Source organism: Oryza brachyantha, chromosome 11 (genome assembly GCF_000231095.2).
Source record: "Oryza brachyantha chromosome 11, ObraRS2, whole genome shotgun sequence".
NCBI lineage: Eukaryota > Viridiplantae > Streptophyta > Magnoliopsida > Poales > Poaceae > Oryza > Oryza brachyantha.
In genome coordinates this window covers 17,156,194-17,174,349 of record NC_023173.2, presented here as the reverse complement: position 1 = coordinate 17,174,349, position 18,156 = coordinate 17,156,194, and the positions used below count along the sequence as shown (strand labels likewise).

At 40.0% G+C, this 18,156-nt stretch overlaps 1 protein-coding gene and 1 pseudogene across 1 annotated transcript; both read right to left on the bottom strand.

The window, feature by feature from the left end:
• Positions 1-3,411: 3,411 nt before the first annotated feature.
• On the bottom strand, positions 3,412-12,633 carry LOC102701219 (annotated as a pseudogene).
• Positions 12,634-13,939: 1,306 nt separating this feature from the next.
• Positions 13,940-16,533, bottom strand: LOC102700943 (wall-associated receptor kinase 5-like). Its single transcript, XM_006663614.2, has 4 exons — positions 15,872-16,533; positions 15,463-15,722; positions 15,178-15,375; positions 13,940-15,036 (listed from the first exon to the last, which is right to left on the bottom strand). The coding sequence occupies exons 1-4, from the start codon at positions 16,531-16,533 to the stop codon at positions 13,979-13,981; spliced, it is 2,178 nt and encodes a 725-aa protein (XP_006663677.2). The 3' UTR covers positions 13,940-13,978.
• Between the last annotated feature and the right edge of the window lie 1,623 nt (positions 16,534-18,156).

Sequence of the window (18,156 nt, the reverse complement as noted above, 5' to 3'; positions counted from 1 at the left end):
TTTTGCTAAACTCGAATCGTACCCTCTCACGATGGACGGACACCAGTACCTTCCACAACAGCACGCAGAACGGAATCAATAATCCTCTAAAGTTTATTTTCTTATAAGTATAAGGTACCAATGTTTTGTACTAATTTTTTTTTATTTCGAGATACTTTCAAAATGTTCAACTCAAACATAAAAGTTTTTTTTAACCATCATTCAAAAATAGCTCGAGCACTGTATTTTTCAGTGTAAAAATTTAATACCATAAGATGTATTTTTCAGTGTAAAAATTTAATACCATAAGATAGAGTATACCATAAGATACTAAAATTTTGCAACAAAATTTATGGACCGAATCTTCTGCATGTATGCACGTTCCTGGCCCCTAGCGGTTATTGAGGATTGCGATTCACCAATGACTAAATCACAGGAAAATTAACCATTTGTTACTCTTACGAGTGCAATTAACTTCATATATCTATGACATGTGGACATAGACACATGAGAGTGGTAAAAAGTTAAGACCACTCGTAAGAGTGGCAAATAGTTAAATTTTGTCGTATCGTTGACTGACTTCATTACATGTGCTGGCTTATTACTGGCAGTTTGATACGTCTCTCAACTTGCTGTTGATATCTTAGCTAGCTAGAACTAGAAGAATATAATGCATGTCGGTGTTGGATGGAAGCAGAATATATTAGCTGTCATGTTGGACGCTTGGCGACACGCTCGACCGGGACGTGCAACTCCAGCATTATAATTGTATTAACAAGAGAAGGTTCTTCTTTGTTGGAATTTTTTATCAGACCGAACGGAACTGGACATCTAGCCAGCCTAAGAAGACTCAATCTCATCCAAGAAGACACGACTGGCGTCGTCACCTTGGACTGTTGGTGGACCATGTCAGTTTAAATGACAACCAAGGATATTAGACATGGGGTCAAAACCTTGCTATTACTTATCTCATGGAAGATTTGGAAGGAACACAACAACAGGGTTTTCAAAAAAACAGAAACAACGAAAGATAACATCATAAATAGTATCATGAAGGAGCTAAAGACCTAGAGCTTATGCGGAGGGCGAGGCCTTGGCGCTCTAATGAATAGAGAGCATGAGTTTCCCTGTAATTGCACGGGGCGCCTTAAGACGTCATGGCAGCTCCTCCCCTCCCCTTTACCTTAATTATTTTTTCACCCCTTCTTAATGCATGATAACCCTAAGGTGTTTCAAAAAAAAAAAGAACGGAACAGACACGTGGAAATATTTTGACTGTAGACGCCTCGTACGTGACAGTAACGCCTCAATTTTCTTGGGCAGTTCAAAACCATGTTACTCCCCCGTTTCGCAATCTAAAACTTTCAATAAATAAATTTAGATAAAAGTAGAAAATCTTATAATATGAAATGGATGCAGTAATTAAAATCTAATCTCAAAAATCTTGCTTCTTGAGGTTGAGTCCAAGGACCAAAGTGCCAAAATCTTGATTCCCTTACTCCGAAAATCACCAATTTAACGTACGCCAAATTGAATCCTGGAATTTAAATTTTCCAATTTCAAATTTCCCTCAAAAACACTCCCAAATATTCCCCAAAAATTTCTTCAAATGTTCCTAAAAAATTCCAGGTTTAGAAATTCCAATTTCAAATTTATATTTTTCCAAACCAAAATTCCTACAAATTGCAACACGTTCTCTTTTTTTTTCTTAGCAATCTTTATCCTTTTTTCTTGTCAGCCCAGCCCATCTTTGGCTACGGCCACCAGCAAGGCGGGTGAGCCCGACACGCGCACGCACGTGGGCCCACCATCTCCAAAGCTCATCTCCTCGTCACCAAATTGGGCCCACTCCCTCTGTATAGGTATAGCATCATCCTCCCAAGCTCATCAGCTCCCCTCCACTATTCTGTTGGTGGCTGTCACATCCTGATTTTCTCAAGACTTTAAAAAATACTAAATAATTATTTCTATAATTAATACTGAACTGCTGAACTAAATTAATGAGTGAACTAATGAGGGAAATGAAAATTTGCATTTAATGAATAATGGTTGGAAATATTTTTTGTAATATTCTTTATTCTCTAATATATTTTTGGAATTTTCAAAGCTGAACCTCTAATTTTAATGTCACAAAAATCAATTCAGCGACTATTCAGTTTGAATATATAGTAAATACAGTTTTAAGGCAAATAAAGCATTTAAACAATGTACATATTCAACCACATGGATGATCAAACTTCAGTTTGAACATTTGCATAAAAAACCTTCTGTTTTTCTTGTGTATAAACGTATAATGTCAGTAACACAACAACCTCACTCTCTCTTATTCTGTTTTTCTTGTCGCTAACTGAAGATCTCTGAACTTTTCCTACGCTGAACAGTAAACTAAATAATTTCAGAGAAAACAGCACACCTGGCAAACGAACAGAGAAAAACCGAGAGAGATTTTGGGCTGCCTCAAACTTGCGCAGCCTTTAGGGGTTTTTCCTTTTATTCCTCTAAGCATATTGATACGGATGGATGGATGGATGTCGAAGGATGGCCGCTTAAAAAGACATTGGCTTGGATCGACCGGCTAGGTTCCTATATGTATTAGGTTTTTTTTTTCAAAAGAACCAACAATTATAACATATTATAGGTGCATGTTCTTTTAAAAACCGAGACTAATATTATTAGTGCCCGTTGTTCATAAGTGCGCACCTAAAATTACTCTAAGGGGCCAATTTTTTAGTTTTCTATTCCACGGAGACAGAAAATGCACCGTAAGTGTGGGTTCTTTTATAGTAGTGCTGGTTTTTTTTAGAAAAAAATCAAACGATATATTTGTGAACGTAAATAATTTATTAATAAAACTGATATATACATGTTCTTAGTGGTAAAAAACCAAGATCGAAACTTAAACTACGATGAAAAAAATCAGAAAATTAGCTCTAAATTTAAAATTTAAAATTTAGCTTTTAGCTTATATGCATTAACATAAGTGAAAGTACGAGGGCATAAATATTTTCGTTCAAACAGATTATTGTAAATACCCAAGTTTTGACATAGCAGGCAAGGCAAAAGCTAATATTGCACGCTAACTACACCATGCCCCTGACACGCGCATGAGCGGCCGGCCACCCGTGGGAAGATAGCTGAGGCCTAAATAAAAATGATGAAATGAAGCGAAATAATTTACCACCATCATCTTTTTTTTTCTTTTTTCTTATCCATGTGTTCATGAAAATTTCGGGGGGCGTGCCCCTAATTTATTTGGCCAAATGAAAAACATTTATCTTAGAAGTGCATCATACAACTCCAACCTAAGATTAAGCTGCATTGCATGCAAAGAAGTAGCACAAAAAATACAACAATCATATATATATATATATATACCAGTGTATATAGGTGTAACAGAGCAGGAGCTAGCTGCTAGCATGCATGCATGTATGTATGCATGTATGTATGATCATAAAAATTAACAAACGTACGTGTGTGTGTATATATACTTAAAATTTGTTGGTGGGATCGACTGACGAGAAATTATATATGATATCGATAATCCAGAGCTTAGTTAATTTCTACTTCATGCGTTGGACCGTCATCGGAGTTGACACGAAGGCTTGCACGCAACACCTTAAGCTCCAACGCGTCCGCCATGGTGGGTCTCTCGTCGACATCCTCTTTAAGGCACCGAATGGCGAGGTTAGCCATCCTGTCAAGGCACTCTATGTAGCAAGGCAGCAGAGCAGCGTCAGTTGATGATAACATGTCGTGGTCGTACATGTTCCTTCTTGCGCCCTCGTCCCTGTAATACTTGGCAAAGCTTAACGGGAGGCTTTTTCTGTCCTCGTACAAGGCCGTCTTCCGAGTGATGAGCTCTAGGAGGACGACTCCAAAGCTGTACACGTCGCTTTTCTCCGTGAAATCGCCTGTCTTAATATAGGCAGGGTCGATGTAGCTGTAATCTCCCATGACGGACCAATCACCTGATTTGGCGACGGACGTAAGCTTGGACGATCCAAAGTCAGATACCTTGGGCTCCAGATTGTTGCTGAGGAGAATATTGCCGGACTTGATGTCCCCATGGACGATGCTTTTGTGGCCAATGTTGGAGTGCATGTATGCCAGAGCTTCCGCACTGCCAACGGTGATGTCCAGACGCGTTGGCAGTGGAAGATGTGTGTGACGGCCATTGCCATGGAGCACATCGTGGAGGCTGCCCCCAGGGACGAACTCCAAAACCAGCATGGGCACCTCCGTCTGCAAGCAGCAACCGACGAGACGTACCAGATTCACGTGTTGGATCCGAGCCTGGCTAGAGATCTCATCCGCGAAGTCCTGTTTGTCATGCCCCCCTCCTTTTCTGGTGTAGCGCTTCACCGCAACCTCCTTATTGTCCTTGGTGATCCCCATGTAAACCTCACCAAAACATCCATTTCCAAGCTTCCTATCTACAGAATAGTTTGCCGTCATCTCCTTGAGCTCCTCTTCTGTGAAGAATTCTATGTCCAGTATCATGTTCAGTATGTTGCCACCGTTTTTGTCGTATAATTCTTTCTGCTTGCGCCTCCTATGCTCCCTCATAATGTAGAGCGTCAGGATCGCCACGACAACACCGGCGACGATGGTTACTGCCCAGAAGACCAAAATAACCCCGTTAATAAGGGAACTATATACTCGATAGCGTTAATTAGACAAACAACAATCCAGATGGAACCAAATTTATAATTCAGTTAATTTATCAACAAATTAAATGTCACTGCCACAGGTAACTTGAAAGACCTCATAAATTGTATCTAGGCTCTTATCTTCATTTTAATTATTTTTTAATTTTTAATTTAAATTTTATATTTTTCTAAATTGTCCTACTACGTGGAACCTCCTTTTGTTTTTCTTTTATTTTTAGTCCCATGTTTGTAGTTATACCGATATTCAAAAATGTATTTGTACATAATCTTTTTTTGCATGGTATTTATTTTCTTAATTCAAATTTTAGATACTTCTAAATTTTTATTTATTCACCGAGTGTTTCTCTTGATATTACTTATTTTTAACTGAAATTTTACATGTTTTCAAATTGTACTTATAGATGATCTCTTCACTCAACATAAATATTTAATCCAAATTCTAGATTTTCTAAACCATATTTACACATGTACTTACCTCTCAGTACTACTCAAATACTGTAAAATTGCTTTTATATCTATACACGACTCTTATATTTATACTAATTATTTTTAAATTTTAGTTAAAATTTATTTTTTTTCTAAATTGTATTTCTATGTGAAATCTAATTTGAAATTTCTTTATTTTTAAATGATAGTTTCTATTTATTTTTAAGCCAAATTATTGATACTTCTAAATTGTATTTAAACATCGGCTCTTTCTCTTAATATTACTTATTTTTAACAGGTGTTTCTACGTTGGATTAATAGATGGACTCTTCATGAAATATTAAATTTTTTAAATTTTTTCTAACCTATATTTATACATGGACTTACTTTTTACTTTTCGTTATTATTATTAATTCCAAAATAGTATTACTAATCGGAATATATTTTTTACTTTTAGAGTAACTTTGATTTTTCAAGCCCAAAGAAGTGAACGTTGTGGCTCATTTTCATATATATATATACTAACATTAGTCACTGCGGTGTTCCCACGTTAATAAAAGATACAGTAAATAAATATTGCCGTCTATCTAGCTAGTAGCAAAACTATAATGGTTCAGGTCATAGGGATTTTACATACCATATACAACGACTTAATTATTAATTTTCAACCATAAAAGTTACTTAAAAATTAAAATTAACTAAAATCTGATATTTATTAAACTAAATTACGAATTATTAAATAATAATAATAATAATAATAATAATAATAATAATAATAATAATAATAATAATAATAATAATAATAATAATAACTGGAATGAATAGTCCAAACCAATATGCACAACAACATGTTGATTCCCAATGATGAAATTATTTAGAAAGCAAATACTCAATAATTATCTATGTACAATACACTATAGCAGAAAAGACCTATCCACGCTAGCTAGCTGTTAGAATGGGCCTTTGCAAACGGTTATAGCCTACTCGCCTTCTTAAAAGATCGTCTTGTATGCAAACGGATGGCCAATTGCCTGCACACTGGACATGTTTGCAGGCAGACCATATAACTCACTCCGAGCGAGCATATTAATTACCCCGCCTACAAAAATACAAAAACCCATGATCCTGAAAAAGTCCTCCAAAATTCACATCCTGTTTTTGAAAAGTTTTCATCCTGTTTCGATTTCCGACGAATAGTGCACTTACCGTATCGATTTATGATTATAAGAAAAAATTTGAATATATTTCTGTTTCCGATAATTCCCAAAAAAATTCTGAGCAACAATTTCCGTTTCCAAAAATTTGTCCGGAAACCAAAAGGTTCGTGTTCAACACCTAATGGGTTATACGAAACACCTTTAGAAAACCTCCAACGATACCAAGACTAGACAATAAAGTTCGTGTTTAACACCATGCGACAATTACGCTAATCATAAGATCGATCAAGACGGTAGACCACTATTGTTCGATGCCCAAATAATCAAATCAGTAACAACAATATCAAATTGTGCACAGTAAGGCTTGGTCTGGTTTGTCCTTACAATGAGATACATTCTTCTTGTATAAAAATTCTTTGTTACGGTTGTCTATATTTCAAAAAGAATTACCGGTCTTGGCAACAATAAGAAATAAACCATTTATTTGGATTTATTATAGAGATAATTTCCTCCTTAAAGATCTGTTTAAAATATCCAAGCCATGTCGTCCACAATTGACTCTTTCTAAACAAGTTTGATCATCTGTGACCATGACAAGTCCCAATCGACATGCAATTGGTGATTTCATTTTACGTTTACCTGAAAAGTCTTCGCTTGTAGTTATACCACTTTACCCACGTCACAGACAGGAGAAATTAGATAACGAAGGAATTCAAAGTGTATTTTACGTACATTAACTTTGCATTTTTTCCCACTTGATGAGCACAGAGATAATGATATACTGTTAAGTACAATCAGCTGAAAGCAAACATAAAACAGAGCAATCTACCATTAATTCCAAATTAAGTACATCTGTACATGTGACATTCTGACATCAGAATTTTTTTTACTCAAGGTACACTTGTTCTGTTTGTGAAGAGGAGCTTGCTGTTCTGTTTGAGGTCCTGAAACTAATGATTGGGTACTTGTTCTGTTTGTGAAGTGGAGTTTGCTGTTCTGTTTGGGGTCCAGAAACTGGTTGATAGCATCATTTTTTAAGTTCATAATTGTTGGTAGTGGACATTTGCAGTAGTTAATATACATGAAATTGTTGGTAGTGGACTTTTGCAGTAGTTAATGTGCATGTAATTGTTGGTAGTGGACATTTGCAGTAGTTAATATACATGTAATTGTTGGTAGTGGTCATTTGCAGTAGTTAATATGAACGGTGATGTGTTAATCTGAATCTGCTTGTTTTGAATTCAGATTTCCGCTAAGGCTTATAAAGCCATTGAACAAACAATAAGGGTGAAAGGTGGTTGTGCAGGTTCGTATGTCACAACACCGTATGCAAGTGAAAATTCTAGGAAGATTTATGTGTGTAAGCGGATGAATAGGAGTGTTTTTTTTTAACCGAGCTACCTACAAAATAGCATAATGTAGAATTTTCGGCTAGCGTCGTTTATTTTAGTGATTTTACTGAAATATTGACCATCCAAATTTCTTTTGTTGCATGCGGAGGACACCCCTCTCCCGAGCTCTGGATTACCGCGATGACAATGATGATATGGTGAAACTTTTGTTGTTGCTAGTAGACAACTTGATAAAAAGATAGACAATTTGCCAGGCTAGTGTGGGCGTTGAAAGATCAAGATTTCTATCTAGGGTTAACGTCGAATGAGCGACTATCCGTGTTGATTGTATCGCACAAAACAGTGAGAGAATTAACCAGTACATATATATGTGCGCTATATCTGAGATCAGCTGGGTCCTGATTATACGTAATATTCATAACAGACTTTACTAATCTACCGGCCATCCTTATCTTAAACACACGGGATTACATGATGAAGATAATACATATAGTCTACCACTCCCTCTCAGTCAACTTCGGACGTTGAGATTCCTTCTGTGAATTCTTCAAACTGTTTCACAGCTAACGGTTTAGTAAACCCATATGTTATTTGATGTTTGGAAGAACGTATAATCTAACGAGTGCACGCGCACTCTTTTGTCTTATCGCTCGACGGATCCGTGAACCGTCCGATGATTCAGAGACCATGGGTAGCAAAGAAAATAATGGCGAGCTGTCTGGAACCATCATGTCTTTCCCTCGAAAGAGATTCAGTATGTATCTCTCTCCAAACCAAGTGACTCAAATCTCAACGGCAGCGCTACCGCGGCGGAGACGGCGAGATGAATGGCATGGAGAGCAACATACATCATCCAAATCTCCTCCATTGCCTACCGATTTTCATCACAGTAGCCTCTGCTTCTTCGATTGCGGGCCCGTTGAACAACTAGGGCCACGTTCGTTTTGGTTAGTTTAGGGGTAAAAGTTACCTGATAATATATTAGTACATGATTAATCTATTATTAATTATAAAAAAATAAAATAGATTAATTTGGTATTGTAAAACAATTTTTTTATAATTTTTTTTTAAAATAAATCGTTTAACAATTCAAATCAAAAAACGTGCACGCGAAAAACGAAGTAATCTAGATAAGAAAAAGGTACAGCCAAACGTGGCCAAGGAGATGTAGCGAGGCGAGCAAGCGGCAATCGTTTTACATGCCGTATGCAACGACTTAATTATTAATTTTCAACCTTAGAAGTTACCTAAATTTAAAATTAACTAAGATCTGAGATTTATTAAACTAAATTATAAATTTTTAAATTATTAAAAAAAACTAGAATTTTAATAGTCCAAACCAATATGCACTGCAACCTATTGGTTCCTAATTATGAAATTATTTAGTAAGCAAATAGTCAATAACTGTTTGTGTACATAGACTAGCTGAAAAGGTCTATCCAGGCAGTCAAATGGGCCTATGCGGGCGGTTGGTCCAATCGCCTCGATGATGGGCATCTTTAGATTTAATACGATAGGAAATAATTTGCTACTGTATTATTAGAACAAATTTTAAAATTTTTGGTATCTCAAGATATTTTTTAAGAATGATAAAAAGCTCGGAGAGATGGGATAATAGGATATCACTGGCTGCCTGCCTTTCAGATAGGAGTGGACAGAAAGCTTGTGGCTCGTTAGCTCGCTCGACTCGTAACAAACTCGGCTCGGTTTGGCTCGACTCGGCTCATTTCATTTTTCTAATGAGCCAAGCTAGCATTTTAGCTCGTTAGAGATAACGAGCCAGCTTGAGCTAGCAGCTCGTGAGCTACTCGCGAGTTTAATGAGCTAGACCAAAAGACACGCAATTCACCGGCGTTCATTGATTTCACCCCGGAATGCATGTCTTCAGTACTTCGTAGGTTCACCATGTGATATGTTGGTTCAGATTTAATATTTAGATACAATTTCATATGATTTTTATGTTCGAACTGAAAATTTGCTTGTATAATCTATTGAAAAATTGTTTAGATTCACTTTTCATGCATGGATCACGAGCTTAACGAGCCAGCTCGAGCTTTGTAACGAGCCGAGTTAGGTTTGTAGCTCGTTACGATAACGAGCCGAGCCGAGCCAGCTCGTTAGCTTAACGAGCTATAGACCGAGCCGAGCCGGCTCGATCCACCCCTACTTTCAGGCAATTTTTTAGATGATCCTCTTAAGAGGTACATATATAAAAATATGGTTATTTCTAACTGTTATTTTAATAGACGGACCTTTAATGTATAGTGATCCTCATTATTAATCATATTTGTAGTGGTGGTAAATTGAGTTAAATTTTAAATGAAAAAAAGTACAAATTACCCCTCTAAACTCTAAACTGTGGCGAGGGAAACACTTAACTTTTTTATATGAGACGAATAACCACCGCCAGCTGTTTTTAACAAATTTTGTTTGAGCTAGCACAAGTAGTAGTATGTATTTAATGTTACAATAATACTAATAATATGCATTTGAAAAACAGGAGATTAAGTTTATAATGGAAAACTAACTTGTGCATCCACCGTCGCCTGTGACATAAGGATTGCCGTCGTATCCTGCGGAGCACTTGCAGAGGTAGCCCACTCCGTTTGTGGCGTTGACGCAGTAGCTTTTGGCACTAACACAGGCAGTAGCTTGTCATGTTGACGATGAACACAATCCATCGCTCCTGATGGCCCACTCGAGCACTGTTGGGACACTTCTTTCTCCCGCACGATTGGCAAAGCTCTCGCTGCCTGCTTTACTGAAATCTCGCCGGTTGAAATGGTGCCTATATATGTTACATACGTACTTTGGTCAGTTAAACCCAGGTTGATTGTTTACAACAGCTTTCACAAATCACATATATTCGGCTCAGGAACTAGGCTCACAGAGAAGCTAAGGTATGGAATGGTCGAGGATGTCCGGTGATGGCATGTTTGTAGCGGGTTTTATAAGTTAATTAATTAATTATTAACTATAACATGCTTGAAAATTATATTGATAAGAATTTTTAAAACATTTTTTCATAAAAAATATACTATTATTTAACAGTTTGAGAAGCATACACGTGAAAACGAGGAGAATTGAGTTAATAATGAGATGAAAACAAAAGGGCCGGCATAGGAAAGAACTTTTGTAATTGCAGGTATAATAGCAGGCTATAAGCCGGCTAAATGTTAATGTGGAGGAGAGATATGAGGAGAGAAAAGAAGCGCGATGTAAGCTTATAGCCAGTTAGTTCTAGCACAAGAATAAAAAAAAATCAGTGAGAGAGACAAGTGGACCCTCTATTAATTATAAATAACTAACTACTATATAAGTGGGCTGAGAGAAAACTAGAAGGATTGAGCAAGGCTAATAATATAGCCAACAAGCTGGCTATAAGACTTCTTATAGCCAGCTCTTAGCCTGCCCATATACTAGTTAGTTCTTTATCATTAATACAGGACCCACATGTCACTCTCACAGAGTTTCTTGGTTCTTGTGTCTGAGCTGGCTACAAGCTTAGAGCAAGTATAATAGCAGGCTATAAGCTGGCTAAATGCTTATGTCGAGAAGAGAGTGGATGAGAGAGTGTAAGCGGGCTGTAAGCTTGTAGCTAGTTTGGGCACAAGAATCAAAAAACTCTGTAAGAGTGACATGTGGGTCCTGCATTAATGAAGAGCTAACTTCTATATGGGTGGGCTAAGAGAAGGCTATAAAAAGTCTTATAGCCAGCTTGTTGGCTATATTATTAGCCTTGCTCTTACAGTCTACTTACAGTCTACTTACAGTCTCTCATCCCCTCTCTCCTCCACATAGGCTGCTATTATACTTGCTCTTATAGTCAGCTTGCTAGCTATACCCTTGCTGTAGGGGACACAAGAAATGTTTTAAACATCCACGCACGGTTCCCGGGGGCAATGATTTACGCACCACCCTTTCACAGCCACGAAACCGTAGCTACAGTGGCTGAATCTCCACGCATGATTAAGAGCAAGTATAATAGCAGGCTATAAACTGGCTATATACTTATGTGGAGGAGAGGAAAGGAGAGAGAGGAGAAGTGGGCTGTAATCTTATAGCCAGCTTGGACATAAGAACTAAGAAACTATGTGAGAGAGACATGTGGGTCCTGTATTTAATAATAGAGAGCTAACTATTGTATGAGTGGGCTAAGAAAAAACTACAACAGCCTTATAGCCAGCTTGTTGGCTATATTATTAGCCTTGCTCTAATAGGGGGAAGCGCTCCAATCGAGCACTATTGTGTAAGGTTGGGTGGGATGGAGGAGACCTGGCAGCAACCCAGCCCCGTGCAGGGCTCACCGTCTTGTGCAGCTCCGCCCAAGCTCACACACGTCGTGATGCAGCCGATCAAGTAGCTCCCGTCGTCCCTTCCCCCTAGCCACGCCACCGTTTCGCAGCCAATGGCCGTGAACTTGTTCCTATTCTGAGCGACCAGGAACGGCGACCTGGTGACGTCGAGCTGCAACGTCAGAGAAGAGTCGGTGGTGTTGGTTGAGTTGTAGCAGTCGTAGACCACGAGAGCTAGTGTAGATGCGCATCTCCCCTGCATCTAGAGCGTAGTGGATTTTAAACCCTCAAGGGGGATGTCCCCTCGTTTATTGCACGTTATTCAAATAGTTATTAAAATTTTAAAAAAAATTATGAAGATAGATTAATATAAGATATATCACCAAAGATACAAGTTCAAATATGGTTTCTACATTCCATAATAAAAATAACAAATATGACTATGAGTATACGTATAGTATTCAAACTTCAATTTATTATTTTTGTTATGGATTGTAGAAGTCATATTTGAACATGCATGTTTCTCTAGTGATATATCTTATATTAATCTATCTTCATAATTTTTTCAAATTTTTTGATGACTATCTGGATAGCATACAGTAGACGATGGGACATCCCATGAGGGCTTAGAATACTTTCCCCGTCTAGAGAGATGTCAATGATTCCTATGTTGCCGTAGTACGTCTGGGAGGGCTAAAGCTGTGGTTGCAATCGACGGTGAGCCCGGCCATGCGCAGTCATCGCCGATGCCAAATCAGGTGTGACACCCCTTGACCAAACTCAACGACAACAATTGGTTGTCCAATTTAAGGAAACATTGAGAAAGGTTACCTAAGAGATACAACTTCTAGAAGGTTTCAAAGATAAGCATAAGAAGAATCATGGAGGGAGAAAGATGGATCCGCCTAGTGATGAAATGTTTAAAATTTTAATTCTATCAATCAAATCCGATAACTGTTGTTGGATGATATCTGAAGGTGTGCACGCAAGTCAAAAGGCCTGTATGCACCCTCCCCCTACCCTAGCCCCATACATTGCGTGTGTTTTGATAGAAGAACAAAAAATCAAACGTTTGATCAATAGCAAAAGTGAAGAAAGATTAACAAGGTACCAAGTCGGCCAGCAGGGTCACTGCTATTGCCGTCACTGTTCCATATGTTATGAGTCCTATTATGGTGCTCTCTATTGGTAGTAGAAAAGTATAAACCCTTGATCTAATTTTATCGAATGATCCGGATCTATTTCTTCTGTCACCTTATTTGACAGCAGTAGAAACATGTATGGGCATAACTATCCAAAATATATAAGCTTGGATGGGTAAAATCTTACATTTACATGTGTGTGGAAGAATGTTCCATCGAAAACGTGCTAGGTACTAATACGATTTGATGAATGGATAAAATCCTCTTACGAAGAATTGATAATACCATGATGCCCTGAAAATAGCCCTCCGCTGGTGTTTGAGGCAGTACTGCCTCTGTTGGTGTTGTTGTTCCCGTTGACGTTGCTGTCGCCGTGCACACCGCCGTCGTCGTCGAGCGCGCCGCCGCTCCCACTCCCGTTGCCGTTTCCGTCAGTCGAGATGATGCAGTGAGCAGTCGTGCGAGCGCACTCCCCAAAAACCTTAGCACCCGCCTACCCGAGCAGGTACTCTGGCTAGAGGGGTTCCGGAGGCCTGCTCGTTCCGAACCCTCGTGCGGCAAGAGAACAGAACCGAGGAGACAGAGAGGTAGTGCAAGAACTCGATAAAACCAAAGAGCAGCAAAAGCAATGGAGAGGAAAACGTTCTGGCCTCGGGAAGAAGGAGGAATATGGGCGGGCGGGCGCAGCGGCCGGGTCGACGCCGCGTCCCGGACCAGCCGGCGCGCGCGCGTGTGCCGGTCTTCCTACCGGTTCAACCAGTCAACAGAGAGTCTCTTCTACCTCTCTATTTAAGTTGAGGTTCTCCACTTTAATTCTCCAAGATGGTATTATTGTCTCTACTATTCATTGTGGGCTAGTGAAATTTTAATTAAACTTAATTGGGCCTAGCCCATTTAATTAACATTACCAACTAGTGATCCAGAGCTTGTAGGACATACGATTGCATATATATATAGCTAGGACATACGAGTGGTTGCTTGATCCCTCAACTGCTTAAGCTCCTTAACCACCTCCGCCATGGTTGGTCTCTTGTCCACGTTGGGTACTTCCAGACACCGGACTGCGATGGCGGCCATCCTGTCAAGGCACTCCGTGCAATCTACAGACAAGTCCTGGTCGTACATCTTCCTCCATGCATTGCTATCTTTGTACTGGTTGACAAATTCTACTAGGAGGCTTGTCTCACCGTATCTGGCCCTCTTCCGGGTGATGAGCTCGAGGAGCACAAGACCGAAGCTATAAACGTCGCTCTTCATTGTAGTTTTTCCTGTCTGCATGGACACTGGGTCGATATAGTTCATGTCGGCACACGCATGCTTGTGTTTTAGCGTGACCTCAGATGACCCAAAGTCCGATACCTTAGGGATGAGGTTTTCATCAAGGAGAATGTTGGCTGGCTTGACATCTCCATGGATGATGCCGTGGGAGGGATAGGAGTGCATGTAGGAGAGAGCCTCTGCAGAGCCGATGGCGATGTCAAGGCGTTGCAACAGCGAGAGAGTTTGCCGCTCAGAACCATGGAGTAACTTCTCGAGGCTCCCTTTGGGAAGGTACTCAAGAACCAACGTGGGTTCCTCTGTCTCAATGCAACACCCAATGAGACGGACCACATTTTCATGGCGGAGCTGTGATTGGACCCTTAGCTCGTCCACTATCTCCTGACTAGGCTCTTTTGATGAATCTTGTGATGGCCAAAAAAAACCTTTTTTTAACATGTTTTGGCTCTTGCTCCTCATCATGACTTTGCTGAGCATCCGCATCTTGCGCTTTGCCTTGCAGTACTTCACGGCAACCAGCTGGTGGTCATGGATTCCCTTGTAGACCTTTCCGAAGGAACCCTCCCCGAGTATGGTTTTTTTATTCTCTGTTATCTTGTTCAGGATCTTCTCCTTGAATTCAATGATTTCCATACCCTTTAGAAATTGGCCACCATTGTTTACGTAGTGCTGTCTACGCTTCAATATATTATACAGCAACACGAGGCCCAGAAGAAAAATCACAGCTAAGAACGTCGCTGTATGAAAACAAGGCAAAAATCAGACTTCAAAATTGCTAAAAGATATATAGTGCTGCTAGTTAATTTGTTGATTGATTTAATTAATTTTAGGGGAGGCAGAGCATGGATTAATATAAGCAAGTAGCAAGAATGGCTCACCAACCACGGCGACTACAGGTGCGGGAAATATGGAGCGGCATCCCTTGCCATCAATTTTACCATCCCCTCGAATAAATGGGAACCGGCATTTACAATCATAACCACCAACGGTGTCATGGCATCTACTATAAGAGGAACAAGGATATAGTTTCTTATACTTAGTAGGATCTGCTCTTCTAAGCTCACACTCGTTAATATCTGCATGCACACGTACTATATATCAGAACACTAGCATGATCTTCATGCCGATCGAAGAAGAAAAGTAATTAGCAAGCAAGAACTAACTTGTGCATCCGCCTTCACCGGCGACATAGGGGTTGCCGGCATATCCCATGGTACAGTTGCAGAGGTATCCCTCTCCATTGGTGGTGTTGGTGCAGTAGCTGTTCGCGCTGACACAGGCAGGAGATACCCGTGTTAATGGTGAGCACGACCCGTTGTTCCGGATGGCCCAGTCAAGCACTGTCGGTACACTTGATTCTCCACTACGGTTCACGAAGATGTTGCTGCCGGCACGGCGAAAATCTTGCCGGCTGAAATGGTACCTATTATATATATAATATATTGTCATTTTACATTGCTCGATCCATCTCTAAAGAAAGAAATACTAGTGACACACTTGTTAATTAACAGATCTGACAAAAATGGAAAATACTAATGGTTCCCGGGAGTGATGTTTTACACTTTTACTTACCAGCCTTTCACAGCCACGAAACCGTAGCTACAGGGGTTGAATCTCCACGCACGGTTAATGGGGGAAGTGCTCCAATCGAGCACTATTGTGGTAAGGTTGGGTGGGATGGAGGGGACCTGGCAGCAACCCAGCCCCGTGCAGGGCTCACCGTCGTCTGCAGCTCCGTCCAAGCTCACACACGTCGTGATGCAGCCGGTCGAGTAGCTCCCGTCGTCCCTGCCCCCTAACCACGCCACCGTGTCGCAGCCAATGGCCGTGAACTCGTTCCTCTTCGGAGCGACCAGGAACGACGACCCGGTGATGTTGAGCTGCAACGTCAGAGAAGAGTCGGTGGTGTTGGATGAGTTGTAGCAGTCGTAGACCACGGGAGTGTAGATGAGCATCTCCCCTGTATCCAGAGAGATGTCGATGATCTCGATGTTGCTGTAGTACGGTCTGGGAGGGCTAAAGCTCTGGTTGCAATCGACGGTGAAGCCCGGCCAGGCGCAGCCGTCGCCGATGCCGAATGGGTAGGGGATGTCAACATCGCCGCACTTGCTCGGGCAGCCCGGACGACGAAGCTGCTGTGTGGTAGGAGCTGCTGCCGCCGCCGCCACAACCGGAGAAAATATTGCTACTGCAGGAAGAGCAGCAACAAGCAGCAGCCATAGCACACGTTGCATGGCTTTTACCTACTTTAATCTTCCAAGCTATCTTGGCCAATTAAGCTAACATGCAGGAGATTTGCAGTGAGCATGCCTCCGTGTGTCTATATTTATATGCGGCGTGCCGCCGATGGAATAAATCTTCTGCGCATGCATACACACTACTGTAGCTAGCTTGCTTGCTTTTATCGGCGACCTGCCGACCTCTATATATTCATCCATGAATTAATCGCAACCTTTAATTTTCTCTACTTTTCTATTGCAACTGGTTATTTAACCAACTTGCTGCTTCTCTCTATATACATTTGTGTGCCCAATAAAGTTACATGATATGAGGGTGTTCAACGATATATGCTAATATGCCGCTATTTTCGCTCATCCTCCACCTAGGGGTGTTAACGGAGCAGATTCGGACGGATAGTTATCATACCATATCCTAAACCATAATATTTAAGCGGATGCGGAGCAGGTGCGGATGTTTTTGGATACGGATACGGATGCGGATTGTTGCGGATGTCGGAAATGGTGCGGAGTCGGTGCGGAGTCGGCTCGGAAACGGATTACTATGACCGGATGTGATGTGTACATATAATCAATATATTGTCATTCAATATTGAATTAAAAATACTTAGGCTAGTGATGGGCTTTTGATTGAGTGCATGCTTTGTGGTCTAAAAACTCGGATTATCCGCTAAAATGTCTATCGGATAATCCAATAAGAAAATCAGATAATCCGCATCACTGGATATTTACAATACCACATCCGTATCCGAATCCGCAACTCACTGTCCGAATCCGACTCCGTTTCCGTCGGATAGTTGTAAACCCCTATTACATCCTTAATTCAAGTGGATTCGGATTGGATCAGATCGGATATTATCCAATCTGTTAACATCCCTACCTCCACCTAGTAAAGTCACATATACCTTTCTAACCATCTTCTCACTACTTCAATGATAAAATGATGTCTCATGTTGCATGTTTATTTTACCTAGTTGGCTTGGGCTAAAATCAAAATAAAAGGACGACCAAAGACCATTTGAAGGAGTTTCGTGCAGGTCCACATCGTAGTGACTAGGAGGTATTCAACCATTTGCATTCATCTCTTCATATCGTGATTTATTGTTCTTTTGAAGATGAAATGGATAATTCTATCGGACTTACTGAATTATCCCATGGTAAACCAAACAAAAATAATGCATGCATGGTGCTTCATAATTTCATTTGAGATAATAAGTTGAGTGATGAAGAGGTTGGTCACTGTGGTAATGATGAAAACTACATGCTAATACCTTATTTTCAAAGTATGAGAAATATGCCCTAGAGGTAATCATAGAGATGATTATATTTCGTTGTATCGATGACATTTATTTATCTGTTGAATATCCATGAAAGGCAACTTGTATTTATTGGCAATTATGTGAATTGTTTGTGAAACTCTTTATTTGTATGGTTATTGTAAAGTTATCTCTAGTCGGAGTTGATGGCTAGCATTTGCATTAATTGATGACTATGTTGCGTAAGTCATGGAGATGGAGATGTCAAACTAGTAATGTGGGCGTATGTATGATATGATGTTGGACCGACCCAGCGTGAGGTATTGTGATATTGTCATCTCTTTATACAACGTGTATGCTTTGC